Below are 23692 nucleotides of genomic sequence, written 5' to 3' on the forward strand. Positions count from 1 at the left end.
ACACACACACACACACACACACACACACACTCTCTCTCTCTCTCCATTGGCTGTTGTTTATACACCCTGTCTGTTTACCTCCATGAGTCATCCATTTGTCACATTGCAGCTCCTGGTTGCTTTTGACAAATGCTGCATTTTGCATAAAAGCCCGCCATTAATCACTCTGTTCTGGCAGAATGACAGAGAAGGGGAGACAGATTCCACAAAGGTATACAAAAATTTGTCTTAACCAAACCCCCCAACACACACACACACACACACACACCTCCCCCCATGGGTATGACATGCCAGCATCCCTGTGTCCCCTCTTGTATTTCCCACTGCAGTCGGTCTGATGAACGGCAGAATAGAATTTCATTACTAACACGGTCCCAGTTTGAGCTTGTGCTGTTTCTCTCTTCGCCACAACACACACACACACACTCCTTATCCCTCTCTGCCTGCCTGTCGTACACTCTCTCTCTCCCTCGCTTCCTCCGTCTCATCCATCTCTCCATCTCAATGCGCCACAGCTCCTCCCTCCACCCTGCACAGCCTCGACTCCTCCCTCTCCATCTTTCTTCCTTCACTCACGCTCTCGCTCTGCTGGGTATGGCATGTATGTGAGCAGGTGTACTCCTGTTTACATGCATGCCTGCATTTGGAACAGGCTCTCATGTATTCCGTGGACTGTAGCTGCTTTTTCTTCACACTCAGAGAATTTTCCAGATCTTGCTTTTAGGAATTGTGTGCCGTTTTGTTTTTCCTCTCACTCACCTCTTCTGTGCCACCCTGCCACTCTGAACTGATCTGGATCTAAACTGCTTCCTGGCAGGATGGAATTGCCAAATTTATACTTCACTGCATGACGTTTCTGGTAAGAACAGTTTGCATTCAGTGCTAGATGAGCATTTTGATAACTCTTAAGATGCTGCGAAAGGTTGAAGGGAGATGAGGCTGGAATTTTCAGTGAGAGATGTGTCTTAAGATGGAAAGGGCACACACTTAGGGGAGAAAGATGCTGAATAATGTTTCTGAACTGAGCACAGGATGTAGAATTTGAAATGGATGTTGATTGCTGTAACATAGGGAGGGGGTCATTTACTATAAATGAATATCTGCCAGTGTGAGCATTCATGTACATTTTCACCTGCACCCTGTGTTGTTATATATATATATATATATATACACACACATTTATAAAACATTATTTTCTGTGTATTTTTGTATGGCCGTTATCTATGGTGCTGGCATGAATGTACACTTTATGTTTTTCTGTTTACAAAATAATCTATTGCTTTCAATGCATTTGAATCTTATTTTCTTCCTTTTAAATTCACAGTCCTCATTATAGAGGGTCCTTCTCTTGTTCTCTTTCCCTGTTTCTTTCTCTATCTCACTCACTCACTCACTCACTCACTCACTCACTCCTCATTTTCTCTCTTTTTTTCTCAATCTATCTCACTCACTCATTTCCTCTTTCTTTTACTTTCTCCCTGTTTTAATGCACTGAACAAGCAACTTCCTCTGCTGGTAAAGTGGTGTTTAAATAAATAACAACATTACACTTTATTTCTTAATCTTGGCAGGCTGCCCAAAATAGATTAAGGCAGTCTTACTGGTTGCATCAAAGATTCATGCTTTCTCAATGTCCTCATTGGTACATTCTTTACAACTGTCAGATCCATAGGCTCTCATATACTGTATACGTGCATTGTCTGTGCACATCCATAAAATACAAGATTAATTTTTTGCTGGCTCCCAGAAATGATCAATGGACATAGCTGAAGTCTGAGTAGATTATGTTTTAAATCGAAGACACTGCACTCTGCAAAACTTCCTTCTGCTGTATATTTTCCCATCCTGAACACATGAATATCCATCAAAATATAATGCATCTGCAATATGCATACAAGCATGTATTGTGTAAGTACACTGTCATAAAACAACTGCATGGTAACAGTACGCTAGCCACATTCTGGAGATAACTTGCCAGCATAGAAATCCAGGCCAAAACATAGTGCTATGAGTGTTGTAGTCTACTGTATACAATGAGATAAGTTTTCAAAAATCTTGCGATTGTGTTCACAGACTGTCTACCCATTGAGCAAATTCTCTGTTGGTGGTAATAGCCATTATGATAATGCTGTAGTCTGATAACACCAGATGAAACAAGATAAGGCAGTGCTATAGGAGAACTACATCACCTCGCTCTTGTTCAGTAGATTAGAGCCTGTGCCTTTCAGCCCGTATTTTTTACAGCTTTTTGTGAATTATACAGCCCAGGTAGAAAAGGGGCCAAATCCCAAAAAATCATTAAAATTATGACCCCCAAATCCCCCCCACTCCACCTTCCCCGCTCGCTCCCCTATTCATTTGCCCCGCTGTCTCTCCGATACGCTTTTCTAAGCACTTAGCGACGGCCTGCTTTCAGCAGTGGTGGCATAGATAGACAGATTGGGCATTCATTTGTACTCATTGTGTTGAGATGCAAGAATCAGACGCCATCAGCATAGTGGCTCATTTCTGTCACACAAAATGAGGGACTATTAAAATGGGCTGTACATAGTGGAGAATCCTGCAAGGAACTGCTGTGAGAGGCGGCCGAGTGGCATATTAGACAGCACACAGTCACTCCAGCCTCCCACAAATGTATTCAGAAGGTCACACTGCAGAAGACTCCCCCATTAAATTTTAATCATTACAGCTTTATGTAAAAAATAGAAAATATGAGACAGGCATGTAGGAGTGGGACAAGGCCCCGTTCTGACTTTCTGCCTTCCGTTTTGAGAGGGTGTGTGCTCGATGTGAATGTAAATTGTTTACATGTTCAAAGCAATGTCATCAATCATCTCAGAGAAGTTATCGTTGCATTTGATTCGATAATATCGTCTTGGACGCTGTTGATGGGTGCGTTTGCACCTTGTGAAAGCAGGGAGCAAAATATTATTGATTTTATCAGTCAGAGTAATAAAATTACTAGCCTTGGATGGAGTGCTGGTCATAGGAACAATGCTTGCATAATTTAGGAAGCTTGAGAGTGATTATCCCGTGGCTAATTTAGTGAGATAAGCCCTTTCCTAATAGAAGCATTGATAAAGAACTCCAAGGAACTCAGCTTGAGCTATATTGCTTTTGGGATTACGGTCGTCCTATATTCTCTACACATTTTCTCTCTCCTTTTGTTTCAATTAAACCCAAAACAAAGAGCCCTGTGTTTAAAAGAGCGAAAGTAGTTGGAGTAATTACCAGCTTTGCCTGCTGGTAGCGGTAAATTTAAAGTGAATCTCGAGAGCTTTACTGAGGAAAGAAAAACACTTTATGGAATTATTATTAACCATTGCCAGAAAGCTAAAGGGAGGATTGATGTGGAACTGGGCCCAATTAGACTTTGCACTATGACAAGGAACCTGTCAGCAGCTGCAGCTTTGCAAATTTAACCAGACTATGGGCTGGAATAACTTATAATGTATCAGCGGGTTGATAGGTAGGCACGTACTCGATGGTGCTCACAAGGAATGGATGCGTTTCATTGTGAAGAATAAAAGAGTACTGTGAGACATTACAGAACTGCATCTGTTCCTTTTCCACCCCTTGATGGATGCTTATTTAAACTGCAACCATCACATATTGCTCCATAGGCAGTTAGTCAGAAGACCAATATTCGTTTGAATGTTTTTTAACTAATATCTTAAAACGTTCATGTCATTTTTTCGATTTACCAATCGGCATAAGAAGCATGTTGCTCTGTGTCTGAACCTTCTTTTTTTATGGAATTTTTCGGTTTCTCTTTGAATTAATATGCTGTCAGAGTACCAAACTTGGCACACTGTGAGAAAAAAAGATAAGGAGGAATATATAGATCAAGCAAACTACCATATTCACTATAGTCACGTTTCAATATGCTGCACACAATTCCAGATAGTAAATATATAATATTCCTCTCCACGCACAAACCTAGTTTTGGCAGTTAAGTCCTACCTTTTGTTTGGACGGTGAAAATTTTATCGCAGTGCTTGACATTTTAATTGCGATATCCTTGAGTTATCCTTTTGAGGTTTCGACATCAGGGTTCATGTTAGTTTTACCTTTGGTGGAATGTAGCTTTCCAAACCTTGGGCTTTGATCTAAATCTTACTATCATCAAAAAAAAGATCAAAAGAAGGAAGTCAAATGGAGGCAAACAGTTGGAAGATATGTCTCTGCTTTGATTGCTGCATCTGTACGCATAAAACCCATGCTGATTTGGTATACAAAGTTATTTGTGTGAGGTAGGAAGACAAATGTATGGGGCAAGCAGGGCTGATTATTGATTTGGCTCAGGTCCTCTCTGATTAACTGATGTTGTAAATACCGATAAAGACACCTGCTTATGTTGTGATGAATGGTAGCAACTTGATTTGATACTTTCAACTCTGGCAACTCTACCACTTTTTTTAATTACCTATCATGGAGAATTTTTTTTTTAAAAAATGTCGGTATATAATTTTAATTTAGTTTAAAATTTTATATGCTAATCAGTTTCGTTATAGGCAGTAGCGGTTCTTTTCTTGTTTGGTGCCCTGGGCAAAACCAGCTTCAACGCCCCCATATTTGTTGACCGTGAGGGTGGGGGCTATGTGACTAAATGAGAATGCCCCAAAGTTGTTGACCGTGGGGATGGGCGATACATATGCAAGTATACATGTGCTTATACAAAAGAATGAAGGCCAAAGGACCCTCAATCCCTTTCTCAAAGACTGCATAATTATTCTGTAGAATTAAATGTAAGACTCCAGTCGTGACCATGTTTCAATAAATGCATAAATAAACCAGTGATTGCAGGTCATTTTCTGAAATGTGTACAATGTGATCAGAGCTGCAAAGGAAAGTGAAGGAGAAAAGGAGGTAGACACAGACAGAGAGTAAGGGATTATGAATAAATAGATTGGAAGAAGGATGAAGATTATCTCCCTCAGACCAGTATAGCCTATTAGTTGCACCACATATTGCACTCTAAATTCTCTATACTTTCAACTCACATTCGTTTTCTATTAGATTGTTGTAATATAAGAAAAAATTATGCTTAACTATCAATTATCAGTGCAAAGTAATCATTATTTAAATGAAAATTAAAAAACATTTTGTAATTGTGATTCCAAATTGTTTACGGTTGTGGCTCACATTAGACCTTCATCAAAATTAAGAACAGTTCTCCTTCATAGGAACTTGAGCTGTGTAATCGCATTGGGACATGCCCGGAGTATAACATGGTCTGAATCCCTTGTACAATCACGGCAATTTATTGGCTGTTGGCGCTTAAATGACGCCCCTAGGGAGCTACGTCACAGGCTCCATAAAAGCCCTTGCTTTGGTGCCATCCAGTCAGATTTTCTGTTCTTAAAGAGGCCCTATTATGCTTTTTGAGATTTTACCTTTCCTTTAGTGTGTAATATAGCTGTTTGTGCAAGATCTGCAAAGTTACAAAAAACAAAGTCAATGCAAAAGGGAGTTATTCTCTCCCACAGACAACACTGCTCAAGAACTACTAGAAAAGGCTGGTTTGTAGTCCAGCCATTTCCTCCATAAATTATCTACGTCACTATGTAACACATTTACTTAGGATGAGTTAGGTTAGTGTTGTCGCCATGTTGGGAATACGCTTCACAAGGTGAAAATTCAGTTCACTACCCTTTCGGTACAGTGCTGGATTTTTTTGCAAGAGCATTTTGGGGCTGGGGATGCCTCGGCAACGCTTAAAACCTATGTTGCCGCTGTAGCAGCTGAGCATGTTATCAATGGAGTCTCTTTCGGTAGACATTCTTTTGTCTCTCGTATTATGCACTGGATACGCAGGCTTAAACCTTTTCGTCCCATCTGCATTCCCTTATGGGATTTATCTGTTGTTTTCAAGGCACTCTTGGGTGCTCTGTTTGATCCTGCTGATGAGTACTAGTCGGTGGCATAAGTCAGAACATTTGTTTGTGTGTTTCAGTGTCCAATCAAAGTCTGTTTTATTGGCTTGCTGATGCAATTTCAAGTGCTTATGAAGCGCACAGTTTAGCTTTGCCTTCGAGACCATCCTCATGGGCTTTGGCTAGAGGTGCATCCTTGGAGGACATTTGAAAGGTGGAAGGGTGGTCCTCTCCGCATACATTTGTTAGATTTTATAATCTGGATGAGGGTTTGACTCCTATTCCCAGGTTCTCTCTGTTGTAACTGGAGTAAAATCATAATTTTCTCTGTTTTATTCAGACAGATTTGCTCGCATGTGCACCGCTATGCTGTATGCTAGCCACATGGGCGTAGACAGTTGGCAGCTACATTTCACATGCTGTGAATGTATATTGTTTCACAATGCGATTACACAGCTCGAGTTCCAACAAAGGGGAGCGTCTCGGTTACATGAAACGTAACCCTGGTTCCTTGAGTGGGAACGCGATGCTGCGTAAACTTGCCATACTCTTTAGCAGTTGTATAGGCTCCTGCCTTCCTGCAGAAACTAAATGTCTCGATGGTGCAGAAGTGATCGTTTTTATGCATAAGCGCCACCAGCCAATAAATTGGCATGATTGTACAAGGGCTTCAGACTAAGTGACATTCAGGGTGTGTCCCAATGCGATTACGCAATGTCTTGTTCCCACTCCAGGGTTAGGGAACCAGGGTTATGTTTCACGTAACCAAGTTGTTTTCATTGTTTCTCTGCTTCTTCATTCTAAATTCATGCTCATGCATTTGAAGCAGTTAGAAATGTCATTCATATGTGATCATTATTATATTGAACTTGCATTAAAATGTATAAAGTTTATAGAAGATTTTTTTATAAGACAGCATGTTTTCACAAGCTACGGCACAATTTACATAACTACTTTTTCCTCTATAAATATCAGAATAATGAATCATCATACGATTAACAAGCTTGCTTTCTGTTGTATAATGTTTTAGCATAAAGAAATAAAATGTGTGCTGTATACTGTATATGTTTTCCCCCAAGTGAAACTCTTTTGAGGGTTATCAGTTACAATGTAGAATATGCTGTTTCATGATTGGTCTTACCTACAGTACACTGGAAATTAAATCCCTTGTTATACAGTGAGGAAAATAAGTATTTGAACACCCTGCTATTTTGCAAGTTCTCCCACTTAGAAATCATGGAGGGGTCTGAAATTGTCATCGTAGGTGCATGTCCACTGTGAGAGACATAATCTAAAAAAAAAATCCAGAAATCACAATGTATGATTTTTTAACTATTTATTTGTATGATACAGCTGCAAATAAGTATTTGAACACCTGAGAAAATCAATGTTAATATTTGGTACAGTAGCCTTTGTTTGCAATTACACGTTTCCTGTAGTTTTTCACCAGGTTTGCACACACTGCAGGAGGGATTTTGGCCCACTCCTCCACACAGATCTTCTCTAGATCAGTCAGGTTTCTGGGCTGTCGCTGAGAAACACGGAGTTTGAGCTCCCTCCAAAGATTCTCTATTGGGTTTAGGTCTGGAGACTGGCTAGGCCACGTCAGAACCTTGATATGCTTCTTACAGAGCCACTCCTTGGTTATCCTGGCTGTGTGCTTCGGGTCATTGTCATGTTGGAAGACCCAGCCTCGACCCATCTTCAATGCTGTAACTGAGGGAAGGAGGTTGTTCCCCAAAATCTCGCAATACATGGCCCCGGTCATCCTCTCCTTAATACAGTGCAGTCGCCCTGTCCCATGTGCAGAAAAACACCCCCAAAGCATGATGCTACCACTCCCATGCTTCACAGTAGGGATGGTGTTCTTGGGATGGTATTCATCATTCTTCTTCCTCCAAACACGGTTAGTGGAATTATGACCAAAAGGTCTCATCTGACCACATGACTTTCTCCCATGACTCCTCTGGATCATCCAAATGGTCATTGGCAAACTTAAGACGGGCCTTGACACGTGCTGGTTTAAGCAGGGGAACCTTCCGTGCCATGCATGATTTCAAACCGTGACGTCTTAGTGTATTACCAACAGTAACCTTGGAAACGGTGGTCCCAGCTCTTTTCAGGTCATTGACCAGCTCCTCCCATGTAGTTCTGGGCTGATTTTTCACCTTTCTTAGGATCATTGAGACCCCACGAGGTGAGATCTTGCACGGAGCCCCAGTCCGAGGGAGATTGACAGTCATGTTTAGCTTCTTCCATTTTCTAATGATTGCTCCAACAGTGGACCTTTTTTCACCAAGCTGCTTGGCAATTTCCCTGTAGCCCCTTCCAGCCTTGTGGAGGTGTACAATTTTGTCTCTAGTGTCTTTGGACAGCTCTTTGGTCTTGGCCATGTTAGTAGTTGGATTCTTACTGATTGTATGGGGTGGACAGGTGTCTTTATGCAGCTAACGACCTCAAACACGTGCATCTAATTTAGGATAATAAATGGAGTGGAGGTGGACATTTTAAAGGCAGACTAACAGGTCTTTGAGGTTCAGAATTCTAGCTGATAGACAGGTGTTCAAATACTTATTTGCAGCTGTATCATACAAATAAATAGTTAAAGAATCATACATTGTGATTTCTGGATTTTTTTTTTTTAGATTATGTCTCTCACAGTGGACATGCACCTACGATGACAATTTCAGACCCCTCCATGATTTCTAAGTGGGAGAACTTGCAAAATAGCAGGGTGTTCAAATACTTATTTTCCTCACTGTAGCATTCACAAGCCTGAGAGGAGTGTGTTTAATGCTTTAGACTCATTAATCAGTCTACATTAAATAACTAACATAACATCACCATACAGACCACTGTAATAGTAGCTGAAAGTCTCGGGTTCATGCTACACAACAATGCAGATGTGTACTGACAAATATCAGATCACATACACAATACAATATACACTTCAAATGCATGTGTATAAGTGTAGGAAAGAGAAACCGATCAAATTAAAGATTGACTTAGTTGAAGGAACAGTTCACCCAAAAATGACATTTCTAGTGATGCACAGAAATTAAAATTCTTGGACGTAATAGAAACCGAAATTATGGGCTGAAAACTGAAAATGTATATATAAATGTATATACAATTTTATTATATTTATCTATTTAAATACACACATAACTACCATAACATTTAGGCTTGAACAACAAATATATTGTATATTTTTTAATATTGCACAAATTGACTTTTGCCTAATATAAGCACATCTTTACCCTACAAAGAATACTCGACAATGTACACATGCATATTTTCCTATTCTAATATTTTTTCTTGTATATCTATCATTCATGCTGTCATTATTGCCGTGAGAAAGGGAAAATAAACTGGGTTTGTAACAGTAGTTGCTTTCATACAAGCAGCCTTTTCCAAACATTTTACTGTCATTTTCCATTTAGAGATCATGTGTGAACATGACCCATTAGAAAATACCAGTAAATCAGCTCTTCTCCCTGGGAAGTTGTGACATTACCTGAAAAGTTCCATTTTGATGCGACGTGTGAACAGAGCTGTAAGATTAAGGTTTTGAGCACATATGAGATCAGGACATGATGTAAGAAGTCTGCTTTGGGCCAATCACAAAGTTCTGACGGAGATGACGCAATTACTTGGGAGTCATTTTGGAGGTACTGAAAATTGGAGTGGGGTTTACTAAACAAATCTAGGAAACAATTTCCATGCAAAAATTGCTAGTAGGAACGTAGCATAGTTTCAAGTAAAGGCTACACACAATTATTGGTGGCTTTAATTAGACATTCTCAAGTATTTTACCCAAGCAGTGCATAACTGAATTAAGCCATGCCTTTAAAAGTGTATAGCATGTCAATGCTTTAACATATTTAGTCATTTACCACACTACACAGGGAAGCTCAATGCATGCTATTTAGTCTATTAGACAACACCATGCAAGCTCATTAATTATTCAACCCCAGTGCATGCTGGGAGCACCAGCTTCGAAAAGTTTATCAAAATTTGCTTATTAACTTTACATGTGAAATATACAATGTATAAGTTATATTACATTAGAATTGATACATGGACACATTGTGAATATAACAAACAATCATAAAGAATATTTACATAGAGGGTTCGTTTTTACATTTTTGAATGGAGTACAAATGTTGAATTTCCTTAATATGTTCAATTTCAAGCTTAAAATAACTTATTCAATATATAAAAAAATAGTACAAAATCGTTTCTGCTATATTTTCTTCACCACAAAATAATGTTTTTCAGTGTACAATATGTTTTAGTGAGAAACATCCAGAAATGCAAGTCAAAGTCTTTATGTCCATTGCACTTTATTGTCATTGCACGCTAAACATGCTAAACAATGCAAGTTCTCATGTGAACATGCAAAATATTGATTAAAGCATCTCCTATTCTGTTCTGCATAAGAAATAAAGTCATACAGGTTTGGAAAGACATGAGAATAAAGTCTGACAGAATTGTGTCATGAAAAGTGTAATGATTTAGGAAATATTGCATATACAAATACTTTATGTCTCATTATTTATGTCACTCATTGTGCATCAGAACTATGGGTTTGACCTTAAAACCCCAAATAAACACGGATGTAGGAATGTGCAAGTGGGTCACTCTTCTGCTTTGCTTATTTGTCTTACTTGGTCCAGCCGAGGCTCAACGGCAAGGTCAGGAGTAAGATGGTGAACAGGGAGAGAAATAAGGAGACTGTATAGATGGTCCAATGTGATATTTTTTTCAAGGTTATCACTAGGGTGAAAGAGAGGGGAGAGAGTGGGAGAGAAAGCAGAAAGATGGACCTTTGGGTTGAATTACATTTGTACATGAGTGGGAGAGACAGAATATCATCCCGTGGGCACTCAAAACACATGAGCAGTGTAACATGAAAATATGAAATCAATTTAAGGGATAGTCATCCTCTGCGGTCTCGGATGACAATGAATTTTGATATCGCCGTGACGGCTGTGTTTGCTTTTTGTCTGTGTGTAATTTACTCAGAATAAAGAATCCTTGAAAAACATTGCTTTGTAGACAAAGTTTAATCCTCATACTTGTTTAAGTGCTCCAACCTTAAACATTTATTTTCTCAGTTAGTTATTGAGGGTCTCTAGCTTAAACGGATAAATAGCTCGGTTTTCCAACATTGGAGGCTGAATTGATTTTGCCCTTCAGCTTGACAGATGGCCCTGAAAGTAACAAATAGGGAAGAAGAGGACAAATCTTTGAAGCGCAACACTTATTAACTTCATGAGTGCTGGAAAGGTGCAGTAATCTAAAAGAGATCTAGCTCTCCATTAGCAGAGGAAAGGAAGCATCAGGCTGCTTGTGAAAAAAGAAGCCTTGCTAATTCCTCCCACAGCCAGACAAAATATAATTGAAAAACAAGACTGCATACCTTTCACGTATGAACTTCAGCTTGATACGGACATGTCAATTAACTGGCTTGTATTTCATTGAAATTGACTGATCAATAGTTCTATGAATTGCTTTGGCATGCATGGAATGTTCCAACCCATGCAACTGAATGTGAAAGCTTAAGCAGTTATACCTCAGCATATTGAGTTACGATGAACGTTGCAACATGGCAAAATAGGACATTGTGTAAGAGGATGGAGAATAGAGGGTCCCTCTCTCAGAGGAGCACTTTCTTTTCTTTCCTTTAAGCCAGCGGGCAGACCTGAATGGGTATGACCTTACCATGCTATTGAAAGAACAGAACAGAGAGGAAAATTTAATTTCCAAAATCTTAGGAGAGCAAGCTGCTTTAAACAGCACGCAGCCTGTCATGTGACTTTGAGGCTGTTGCGATGCTTGGCGTGAAAGTTGGGTAGTAATTATTAAACAAAGAGAATGCTTAGTGCTGTTCTAAAAAGAGAACGTCTTCTCTATTGATGTTGATGTAAGCTTAACCTAACATGCTCACAGCAAATTCACCAGTGTTAAAGTTCCAGTGTTAAGCCATTTCAGAGTAAAATGTTGAGATTCTAATGTTAGATTTTGTAACATTGTTAGAAGCTGGTATTGTGTGTGTGTAAAATCACAGAGTTACACATATATAACACTTGCAAATGTTATTTTCATCATCCTGTTATTTGGGCAGTGATGCTGGCTGAGGAATTTTCCAGACGCCATTTTCCCTTGCTTCACGGAGAGCAGCAACTGGTGAGTAGAGCAACTAAAATCATGCTAGTTTAATTGTTTTCAGATTCTGCAACAAATTTATATTTAATCTGATTATTCGTCAACATAATCGTTGGCTACCTAGAAGCCCTGAACTGTCCAAAGATGTCCTTGACCATTACGTTCTGTTATAAAATAGTGTGTATTAAAGAGATCTTTAATGTCTATGGGTATATTATTTAGCCATTATTCTCATTAAGTCAACAACTGTCATGGCAGAGCAGCAATTTGAGGAGAGTCTTGTCGAACAAGTTAGAGTATACAAACATATTTACAAACCCTCGTCCCTTCCCTATTCTAATAAAGCAGCGATTGAAAATGCTTGGCAGGAAATTAAGCTATCCGTAGCTTAGCTACGGATAGCCAGTCATTTTGGACACGGCACTTAAAAGGTTTGTATTCACCAGAGCAACGCAAAAGTGCACGTAAAGTATGTACAACGGGAGTACGTTGGCCAAGCACTCGGTTCTGCGTTCGCATACTGTTAACACTACTATTCCCTGCCTACACCGGACGTGAGTATCACATCAAAAGCAGATATATCCCGGTATAATCACTGAAACTGTGAGAGTAAATGGATGCCACACTCCTATTTGCACTGCACTCGCTGTTGCTACAAGCGTTCGCTTCGACGCGTCCACTTTAGACAGCCTCAAGCCGTTGCATCACGTCAATGGACACATGTGCCCGGTGTAACAAGGCAGTGTATTACAGCTTTTTGAACCCTGTCCAATGCTGAAGTTGCATGTACTTAACAGCTGCTGATTGTGACCATGATAACGGCGTTGTGTTCATCTCAAAAATGGAAATTACATACCAATCAATTCAATGTTTGTTTTTATTTTTAATCTTTAGGATGGCCACAAGGATTCTAAAGTAGGAAGTGATCCCATTGGTTAAGTACAGATGAAATCAAATTAAAGGGACAGTTCACCCAAAAATGAAAATTCTCTCATCATTGATTCACACTCATGTCATCCCAGATGTATAGGGGTGTAACGGTTTGAATTTCTCACGGTTTGGTTTGTATCACGGTTTAAGAGTCATTGTTTCAGGACAGTTTGATATTTGCTTTGTTCAGAAAAAAATATACTACTGCCAAATCCAAAGAATAATCTATTTGGTAAACCCTTCAACAGGTTTGCCCCTAAATAATAATAATTGTTTTACAACAGTAACCATTGTTTAACCATGGCATTTGTTGTAAAATCATAGTAACCACAATATAAACGTGGTTACTGTCATGGTTACAATATATAGTCAAATGTCATTGTTACTATATAGAAACTACAGTTTTACTGATATCAAACCATGGTTAATTGTATCAAAACCATGATTTCTGCTCAGGAAATCATGGTGACAGCAGTCCTGGTTACTACAATTAGACTATAGTAAAACCAAGGTTAATTTTCATCAGGGTCCTTAACTAAAAAAAAAAAAAAAATATTCTCTAATGAATAAATCAACATTTTAACTTAATACCTGCACTAATATGCTACATGCATCAACATAAAGTGCATTTCAAACTCATCTCAACATACAGTATATTCAATATTCGGAAGCTGTACATTACTATAGAAGGAATAACCTTGCTATTAAAATGGATACGAGAAGGGATGTTGTGATAATGCTGCTTGAGTATTTTAATCATACATGGAAGTCCCACATGAACACCCCAAGCACTTTGGTTATTGTTTCATGTCTGTCAGAATTAGCACTGAGTGTCTGCTTAAAAATGGAAGGGAGTGTGTGCAGTTTCGGCTCACCTGCGTCTCCTTCCGTGGGTGATGTCGGTGTAAATTATTAATCATGAATCAATGTATTACTATAACGGCATCTTTATGTCATTAATCAAAGCACAATATTGACGCTCGCTATAGATTACAGCTGCGCAAGGAAACAGGAAGAACTTTTAAACCCTCGTGCGCATTATTGTCATATTACGGCACTTGTGTCCAGCGATGTCTGCAAACAGAGCCTTTTTTGTAAACGTCTTTTAACCATCGCTGTTGTAATTGACTTCAAAAAGAAAATGTTCCCAGAAAGGAGAAACGCAGGGGGCTTCTCTATCAGCATCTCGTTTTCTCCACTTGCCATTTTCAACTACACACAACGCATGCAGAACTGTGATGTCATTAATTTGACCCATGTGAAACACAGGCAGAGCATCCATCTAAAACAGATCCATTCAGGTGCATTAGTGGAGGTTGTCTGTTTGACACTTTGTTTTCTTGACCAAAACGTGTGCCCAAGATGTGTCATTAAACTTGAGGTGAACTGAACCGTGGGTGGGGAACAGTACGATTCGTTTTTTTACAGAATAGATAGAATATTCTGCTGAACACATACAGATTTTTATTTTTCAGGTCCGTTTGTCCATACAATGCAAGTGAATGGTGACCAAAACATCGAAGCTCCAAAAAGCCCATAAATGCAGCATAAAAGTTATGATAGGTGTGGGAGAGAAACAAAAAAGTCATTTTTTGCTATAAATGCTCCTCCCTGCCCAGTAGGTGGTGATATGCACAAATAATGCAAATCAGCAAAATGCAAGAAGAACATGAAAGTGGAGATTTACAGTAAAAAAAGATTATAATATTGATCTTTTTCTTATCCACACCTATCATATTGCTTGTAAAGACATGGATTTAACCACTGAGGTCGTATGAATTACTTTTATGCTGCCTTTATGGAGCTTCAAAGTTTTGGTCACCGTTCAGTTGCATTGTATGGACCAACAGAACTGAAATATTCTTCTAAAAATGTCTGTTCTGAATGTTTGTGTTCTGCAAAACAAAGTCATACACATCTTAGATGGCATGAGGGTGAGTAAATGATATAAGGATTCATTAAATAACTGACCAGATATTCATGGCAATGTTTGTAATTTGAATCCACTTAAAGGTGAATTACAGTAAAATATTAGTATTTTTCTGAATTTACAGATACTCAAGCATTCAGCCTCCTTTTGCACCAGGAACAGCTGCCAAACTGCTTAAAAAGTGGCCGACTTTCTAAAAATAATAAAAACAAGCGGTGACTTCTCTTACGAGTGCTTAAACGTTTGCTGAAGCTTGCCAGAAACCAATTGCCATACAATGCTGAATCCTTGGATGAGTGTCCAGGTACAATGTTATTGACCAATTTTAGTGAGTTGAATCAATATTTAGTTGCTCAATATTTAACACTTCTTAAAAAGTAAAATGTTTGGTCTTTCACGGGGTGATTACAATACTTATTGAAATATGAAAAATAACACTGGGTTCAAATTATATAAGATAATGTAACTTTGCTTTTTCTTGCATCTTGCAGGAGCCTAGAGGAACACTTTGAGAATCACGAGGGACAACAGCAGCCATACCTTCCTCAGGGACCAGCAAGCAGACAATCAGCTTTTTCAGTTTGTATGTTGTGATGGACAAGAAAAAGTTGTATATCATTGTTGACACTGATTTTGTTGATAAGAAGCCAGTACTTGATAAGACTACTTGCCTATTTACTGATAAACAAGATTATCTTTGTTTCACAAATGGAGACTACATTTTTAAAGCACTTTAATATGTTTTATGTTGAAAAACAGGAGCTCAGCTTTTCAATTATGTCTGTGCATTGCGGTACTATATGCCCTTTGAAGTTGTGTAGAACAAATTCACTTTTCTATGTTGTACCAGACATTTGCTTTGGATGAATCAGTTACTTGGTTCCTACATTGCAGTCATATACAGTGTGTTGTGAGTGCCCTGTAAAATTGTAACAATAAATGTATTTTTCTTTCAGTTGTTGTATCATGGAGTGGTTTGTGGAGTAGATATGGTTGTGGAGAGCAAATGTAAACTATTTTATGGAATACCTACCATACTATAATGTATTGTAGGGTGTTACATTTCCGATTTCAAATGTACAGCACTTGAAATGTAAACAATTACACATTAAATTAGATTTTTATAGGAACTGTAAATTTGTGTCAACAGACATTGCCTTTGAATGGCAAGGTGATATCTGCTTGTTTGTACCCGTTACAGTGGCTCAACTCAAGGTTCAACTGGCTAGACTGTAAAGGCTGCTGCCTTTTAAATAACTACTGCATATTTCTTAAAATCAATCTGGCTAAAGGAGAACATTTCTGTCTCAATGTGTTCCATGCCAGGAATGGCTGGTTAGACTTAATCGCCCTGAGGTAGATATGCCTTTAAAGACACAATTCTCTACATGGAAATTTGTGCGCGTGGGTGTTGACTAATAAGATGAGCTATTGACCATGTGAGTGAGTTCACTATATTGAGAATTACTCTATCAATACAATATTCTGGCAGTGTAATAGAGAGAAGCAAGGTTTTTTTCATTCTTCATACATTATTCATGGTCGCATGACATGCTTTGATTTGTATGTTTACAGAATGGGGGCTTCCTGAGCGATGATTTAATCTTTTAATTGGATAATAAATCCAACACTTTGTGTAGTGTCTTTTCAATTGCCATCAGTTGACCACCAAGGCCAAATTAGTTTTAAAGCATTTGCATTTGGGCTAAAAGAAAGGTTAGGGTAATTATGAAGCTTACTGGATAGGTGTGTGTTTATGGGTCCGTAATTTATATTAGAAAACCTGCAATACATTTGCACTAGATGTTGATTAGGCTTCTGTTTTTAGTTAAACTACCATCATTTCCAGTTTGCCCATTGGCAAGCATTCACAAATTTAAGGCCAAGAAATCAGCACAAATGTATACAGTTTGCTTTCTGATCAGTGGTAAAACAGGAACACATTTCTGCCCATAAACTGAGCTATTATTGCCTGTGGGAATACTTTGCAACACTATTACAGTAAACAAAATACAAGTTTTGTTTTTGGATGCAATGGCCATGTTTAATTAGGGAAAATGTGATCACACCACAGAGACCTATTGTAATTGAAAGTGATTTTCCATCTGCTTTTGTTGGTTTGTTTGTTGGTTGGTTTGTTTGTTTAAATAAGCCAAGCAAATTTGTCAGTAACTTTTAATGGGGAAGCACCTTTGACCTCTACTCGTCTCAGATAAATCCCCCCAATTATAGTTAAAGGAATAGTTTACCAAAAAATCTCCCATAATATGTTCCAAACCCTTAGGACTTGCTGTTGTCCTTAGAACACTAAAGGAGATAGATGTGACTGAGGCTAAAATTCTTCCTAAAAACATTTACATTTATGCATTTGGCAGACGCTTTTATCCAAAGCGACTTACAGTGCACTTATGCAGGGGCAATCCCCCTGGAGCAACCTGGAGTTAAGTGCCTTGCTCAAGGCACAATGGTGGTGGCTGTGGGGATCGAACCAGCAACCTTCTGATTACCAGCTCAGCGCTTTACCCCACTACGCCACCACCACTCCTCTTCCATTTCCTTTTGAGTTCCACAGAAAAAAAAGGATCTTGAAGATGAGTAAATGATGACATGATTTTCACATTTCTGGTGAACTATCCCTTAAAAAAAAAAGGTTAAAGGCGTTTGTTTGGCAGAGACATGCAAATTGGACAGAAATTTGCATAGCTGGATATGTCACTCATACTAACAGCTTAAAAAACTGTGTTATGTCTCTGGAGGCTTAAGACACGAATGCCTGCTCAGCTGGGGAGAATCAGTGATAGATTCAGCATGATTAAAACATCCCGTTCTTGGCAGCTCTGTTTACATCATGACCTTCACCCTCACACCTCCTCATGCCACATGAGTCGTTTAATCGATGTAGTAATTCTCTCGCAGTAGCCAGATCGCTCTCCTGCCCAGCTGTATGCAGATCACACTCGATAGATGAATGAGGGATAAGCACCCTTGACAACAACGGTCCTTTTGATCTAGCTGAGGAGCACTAATATGAAATTGTTATCGTTGGCGCTATTCACCTAATTTCACATCTGAACTCAAAAGGATCTCGCTCATATCCGACACACCTGAAGACACTCTCTGCAGTGGTGCAGCATTAAGCAGATGGCTGCATGTGGGCCTTTTCTTTTTCCCCCCTTTTTTACAGGCAGTTTCGGTTGATCAAAATAGTCTGGCTTCAGCCGCTTCACAGTGTTTTGCTTTGCTCACAGAGCACACTGCATCTGCTTCGATTTCAGTGAGGGCATATGAAAATTCATCAAAAGCCATGAGAATAACTGCTCTTGGGATATAATATTGCAGATGTGTAACAAGTCGGCTATGTGTGAGATTTTCTTTTCATGTGTGTTGAAATAGACACTATCTCTAGTGTGGAACTTATATGAACTTATAGTGTGGAATAATGTCATAATGCATTTAATTGAAGCAAGGAATTGTTATACTAAGGTCTTTGCCTGAATTGAAGTCTTAACCTGAATCTATTGAATTTGCATACATGTATTTCAATTCACTGGTGCAAAGAGTATTTCATTTAAGATCACTTTCTTATGCTTTACAAATGGGAGCTGCTTGAAGTTTACTTAATCAATTATTAAAGCTGGCCTGCCTGCTTAACACGATTTGTATTAGACTAGTCCAATTAGCAACCTCATGTCTCTTGGAATGCAACTTGAATGTCATTTTAGAAATTTGTGTTGTGTGTGTGTCTTAAACACGTTCTCTCTCCCAAGGCGTCAACGACTGATGCTTGTGCATGTCAATATTTTACGAGGCTCTTGAAGAGCTCTAAACCTATACATCCATCTTTTTCAATCTCAAAGAGACTTTGAGTTTGAGGTTGCTCAATTTATTTGGGAAGGCTTGTGGCTTTTGCACAGAAAAATACTGGTGAATTAACATCAAATTGGTTTTAATATTCCCTCAGTCTCTCCTATTTCAGTTCTGCAGTCTTTTACTTTGTGTAATTGCAAGGTTGTGTTGTCATTGTAATTCTAAGGTGGGATGTATCCTTTTTTATTTTCCATTCCAAAACTTTTTACAGCTTAAATATATAGTTCACCCATATGACATTCTTTCTTATGTGGAACCTAAAAAAGAGTGAGTCACCATTCACTTTCATTGCATTTTTTTTCATACTGTTAAAGTGAATGAGGTTAACATCTGTTTTTGTTTTCCAAGGAAGAAAATAAGTCATGATGGTGATTAAATAAGACAGATTTTTCATTCTTTAGTGAACTGTCCCTTTAAATGACTGAATTTTTTCATAGTGGTCAAAGCCATTACTTAAAGGTGCACTCAGTATTTTTTTTAAGTATTTCGAAGTGACTTATATTGGCTTACCATGCGTTCACACCAGAGGCGGCGAGAGCGTCAAATCGACCGGAAGTCATTCATTTTCAATGACAGCCAGCGTCTCTCTGTGGCGAAAAGTGGCGCGGCGAGTCTTGGGCGGTGTGGGCGTCAGATGAAAGTTCAAGTGCAGTCAACATTATGGTAATGAGCTGTGATGCGGTTCGGCGGCAACCTATTGGAATACAGAAATGCTCCGCTCTAGCGAAGTCTAGAGAACACAACAGTGTAAACTTTGGTTCCCACCAAACATTAGTTCCGAAGATAAAATGGAGGAGAAACTAATTATTGTCGTGGCGGGTTTCCCAGTAATATATGATCAGTCCCTGTATGCTTACAAGACCACAGTTATTATTACAAATGTATTTTATTTTGATAACAAACAACTATAATTTTAATTACTTTCTGCCATCGATCGATTTCTTATTTTCACATTTTAAAGAGTTCATGAGGATATACGCTACTTGTGATAGGTCGACAAAAAGTAAATGGTCGACATGTCTGGATGTTTAAATTGTGGCCCCTTTATAGTTCACAAAACAAAGCATTCTGAACAAATGTTGCCGCCTATTTCAACTTCGTCAGAGCGTCCACAAGTGTCCTCGAGCGTTGAAGGCAGGGCAGCCAGAGCGAATTTTGACGCTCTCGCCGCTTCTGGTGTGAACGTACGGTTAGAGTGACAGTGCATCATTCAAACACAGTAGTTTTCAGTTACCAATGCCAATGAAGAAAATAACTATGCATAGTAATCAATGATTGATTTAAATCCACGAATGAAAGGGTCCAATAACAGGGCAGTTACTGAGATTAAGCAAATAGTATTCTGCTGGTCATGTGATCCTAAAATGGCTGCCACCATGAGGGTGCCTGCCCCATGTAGAATAAAGCAGCTTTTATAATCCAATGGCTGTACTTGTTTATTGCCAGTGATGTTTATTGTGGCTTTCCTTTTCTCATAAAATGTTTTCCTCTTTCCATTTTTATGTCTCTACTGTATCATTAATCAAAGCTCTTGGTTGCCTTGATGCAGCATGTTCCAGTGCAGTGGTCTGTTTTTTTCTGCATCAGCATTTTCTCTCAACACCATCTCTTGCTATTTTAAGACCAGAAACTCGAAGATTATCTCTCAGTTGTTTTAACTTTTTGTCTTATATGTAATTTGAATTTTGTCCATATTGTGACCTGCTCTATCCTCTCTCTCAGCAGGTTACCATAAAAATGGTGGCTGGACAGGCAAGTGGGCACAGCTACCTGGTGGCATGCTGGCAGCCCATTCTAATCCTGATGCTGGGCACCGTGCTATCAGGCTCTGCCACCGGCTGCCCTTCTCGCTGCGACTGCAGTGCCCAAGAGCGCTCGGTCGTGTGCCATCGGCGGAAGCTGATTGCCCTGCCCGAGGGAATCCCCATTGAGACGCAGCTGTTAGATCTCAGCAAAAACCGCTTGAAAGCCATCAACCCTGAGGAATTTCTTAACTACCCACACCTGGAGGAGCTACAGCTTAACGAGAACATTATTTCCAGCATTGAACCAGGGGCCTTCAGCAACCTCCTTGGGTTAAGGACACTGGGACTTCGCAACAACAAGCTTAAATTGATTCCTTTGGGTGTTTTCACTGGCCTCAGTAACCTCACTAGATTAGATATTAGTGAGAATAAGATTGTCATTTTGTTGGACCATATGTTTCAAGACCTCTACAACCTAAAGGAGCTGGAAGTGGGGGATAATGACCTGGTGTTTATCTCTCACAGAGCTTTTCATGGCCTCAGCAGCCTAGAGCAGCTCACGATGGAAAGATGCAACCTGACCTCTGTGCCAACAGAGGCCTTCAGTCATCTTCACAACTTGCTGACCCTCAGGCTGCGGCATCTCAATGTCAATGTCATTCGAGACTTTTCTTTCAGGAGGCTTTATCGACTCAAAGTCTTGGAGATAGCAAATTGGCCTCTTTTGGAAGCCTTGACCCCCAAGTCCCTCCATGGGCTCAACATCACAACCTTGAGTATCACCAACTGCAATCTCACTGCCGTCCCTTATGTGGCCATTCAGCACCTGGTGTACCTTCGCTTTTTCAACCTGTCCTTCAATCAGATTGAGGTTGTGGAGGGCAACAAAATGCACAATTTGCTGAGGCTCCAGGCATTTCACCTAGTTGGGGGCCGGCTTGTCAGCATCGAGCCTTATTCCTTCAGAGGACTCAACTACCTTAGAGTTCTCAATGTATCCAGCAATAGTCTAAGCACTTTAGAGGAGTCTGCTTTTCACTCGGTCGGAAACCTGGAGACGTTGGCTCTTCATGACAACCCCTTGGCATGCGACTGTCGTCTTCTCTGGGTCTTTCGCCGCAGATGGAGACTCAATTTTAACCGCCAGCAGCCATCTTGTGAAACACCAGAGTTTTTGCAGGGTAAAGAGTTTAAAGACTTCCCAGATGTTCTCCCGCCCAATTATTTCACATGTCAAAAATCCAAGATCCGGGATCACAAAGCCGTTCATAGATATGTGGATGAGGGGACCACTGTTCAGTTCCCTTGCCAAGCAGATGGAGACCCGGCTCCTGTGATTATGTGGCAGTCTCCAAAAAAGCAATTTATCACTACTAAAAGCATTGGCCGACTGTCAGTGTCTCCAGATGGCACCCTGGAAGTTAGATATGCCCAAATACAAGACAATGGCACGTACATGTGCGTTGCCGTCAACGCAGGGGGTAATGACACCCGTTTGGCTCACCTACACGTTCATAGCTATTCTCCCAATTGGCCCCATCAGCCCAATAAGACCTTTGCCTTCATCTCAAACCAGCCCAATGATAGTGGTGCCAATGGGACTGGTGGAACAGATCCATTTCCCTTTGATATGAAGACTCTCATTATTGCTACCACTATGGGGTTTATCTCTTTCCTGGGAGTGGTGCTGTTCTGTCTGGTGCTCCTGTTCCTCTGGAGTCGGGGGAAAGGCAATGCCAAGCCAAACATTGAGATTGAGTACGTGCCACGGAAAGTAAATGAAGATAACAGCCCAACTGAGGGGTCTCATAAGATCAGTATGAAGATGATTTAAAAGACTAATCACGTGAATAGGTGTTCTTGACAAAAGACTGACCTTGAGGAATGAGGGAATAGTTATCTTTGAAAACCCTTATGGAATTGTGAAAAGAACAATATTCCAACAAAAGCCTTTTACATTTTTTTACAGACTGTACAGATCAATCTCACAGGGATTGTGTCTTCAAAGGGAAAGATGACAGGTAATTTGAGGGTTTCAAATATCTGTGTATTTCTTTGGGTAAGTGTTGAAAATATAGTACTGTTGAAATTTGTTCGAAAGCCAGAATCCAGAGGACCAGTATAAATATACTGTATCTGTCCTCTCGTCTCTTTTTCTGTACATAATTATTTAGATGTACATTGGGCAATACAGTGGTTGAATACACCAGAGCAGAGTTCATCACAGACTGTTCAGCCTACTGTAATGCATGTGCTATATTTAGATACATGCAAAGTGTATAGGTCTAATGAAATCACTGTAAATGCCCATTACCAACTCTTTATAAGAGATACATTTGTTTAAAAATGATTTATTGATTATGCCGATTATTTATTGATTATATCGATTTTGACACCTTACATAGTATCCTAAGCCAGATGTAGCTTTGAATTTAAAACCATTTGCTTTGAATGAACATGTGACAAATCTATTGGACCTGTGGTTGTATTCACACTAAACTACTATCTTGTCTGACAGATCTCGTCAGTTTACAATTTTTTGATTTAGTATTCAAAATAAAGTTTATTCGCCATGCTGTAATGCATTTTCTATCACTCGACAAGTCAGGTAGGTAAATGTGTTCTTCAACCCTTCAAACACTTACAGTGCTGATTTTGGGACAATGGATGACTGTAAAACATATTAAAATGACAAGCTTTTATACTTCAATGTGTTTGTTAATTTCTTTTACTCTGCGCTGTGAATTCAATCTTGAAAGCTGGAGAGGTAAGCAGGTAGATTATTGAGAAGCTGTTCTAATATACTGCTAAAATCATCACTTTGCCCCACACCTGTGTTATTATTCATAATTGTCTGAAAAATGTCTCTTTTCTATAAATACTCAGTTCAGTTTTAGTGGGTTGAATGGATAATAAAGTTAATGAGAGTGGATTTGAAGGTTTAAATCAACCTAGAATAATAGGTTTCGGTTCAGACCACATATGCTTGACTGTTAATTTAATTAATTGAAAATGCATTATTTTTCAAACTAAAGAAAAATATGCGATGTAAAAACAGCAAAATTGAAAAGGTCCTTACTGTATGGTATCATTGTATTATCATAACATTGTGTCATTGAGGTTACTTCTTTGATTACCAGCCTCTCACCATAAACATGCAGAAACAAATAATT

General features: G+C 39.3%; 1 protein-coding gene and 1 long non-coding RNA gene across 2 annotated transcripts; both read left to right on the forward strand.

Annotated features, from left to right (window-relative positions):
- Positions 1-582: 582 nt before the first annotated feature.
- LOC127654849 (leucine-rich repeat and immunoglobulin-like domain-containing nogo receptor-interacting protein 1-B) lies at positions 583-23207 on the forward strand. Its single transcript, XM_052142353.1, has 2 exons — positions 583-859; positions 20497-23207. Exons 1-2 carry the CDS (start codon positions 848-850, stop codon positions 22351-22353), a joined length of 1869 nt encoding a protein of 622 aa, XP_051998313.1. The 5' UTR covers positions 583-847; the 3' UTR covers positions 22354-23207.
- Positions 11575-15458, forward strand: LOC127654970 (uncharacterized). The gene is made up of 4 exons (XR_007971994.1): positions 11575-11591; positions 12007-12068; positions 15032-15211; positions 15399-15458. It is a non-coding gene; the product is annotated as an uncharacterized LOC127654970 (long non-coding RNA).
- Positions 23208-23692: the final 485 nt, after the last annotated feature.

The sequence above is a fragment of the Xyrauchen texanus genome, chromosome 2, assembly GCF_025860055.1.
Source record: "Xyrauchen texanus isolate HMW12.3.18 chromosome 2, RBS_HiC_50CHRs, whole genome shotgun sequence".
NCBI lineage: Eukaryota > Metazoa > Chordata > Actinopteri > Cypriniformes > Catostomidae > Xyrauchen > Xyrauchen texanus.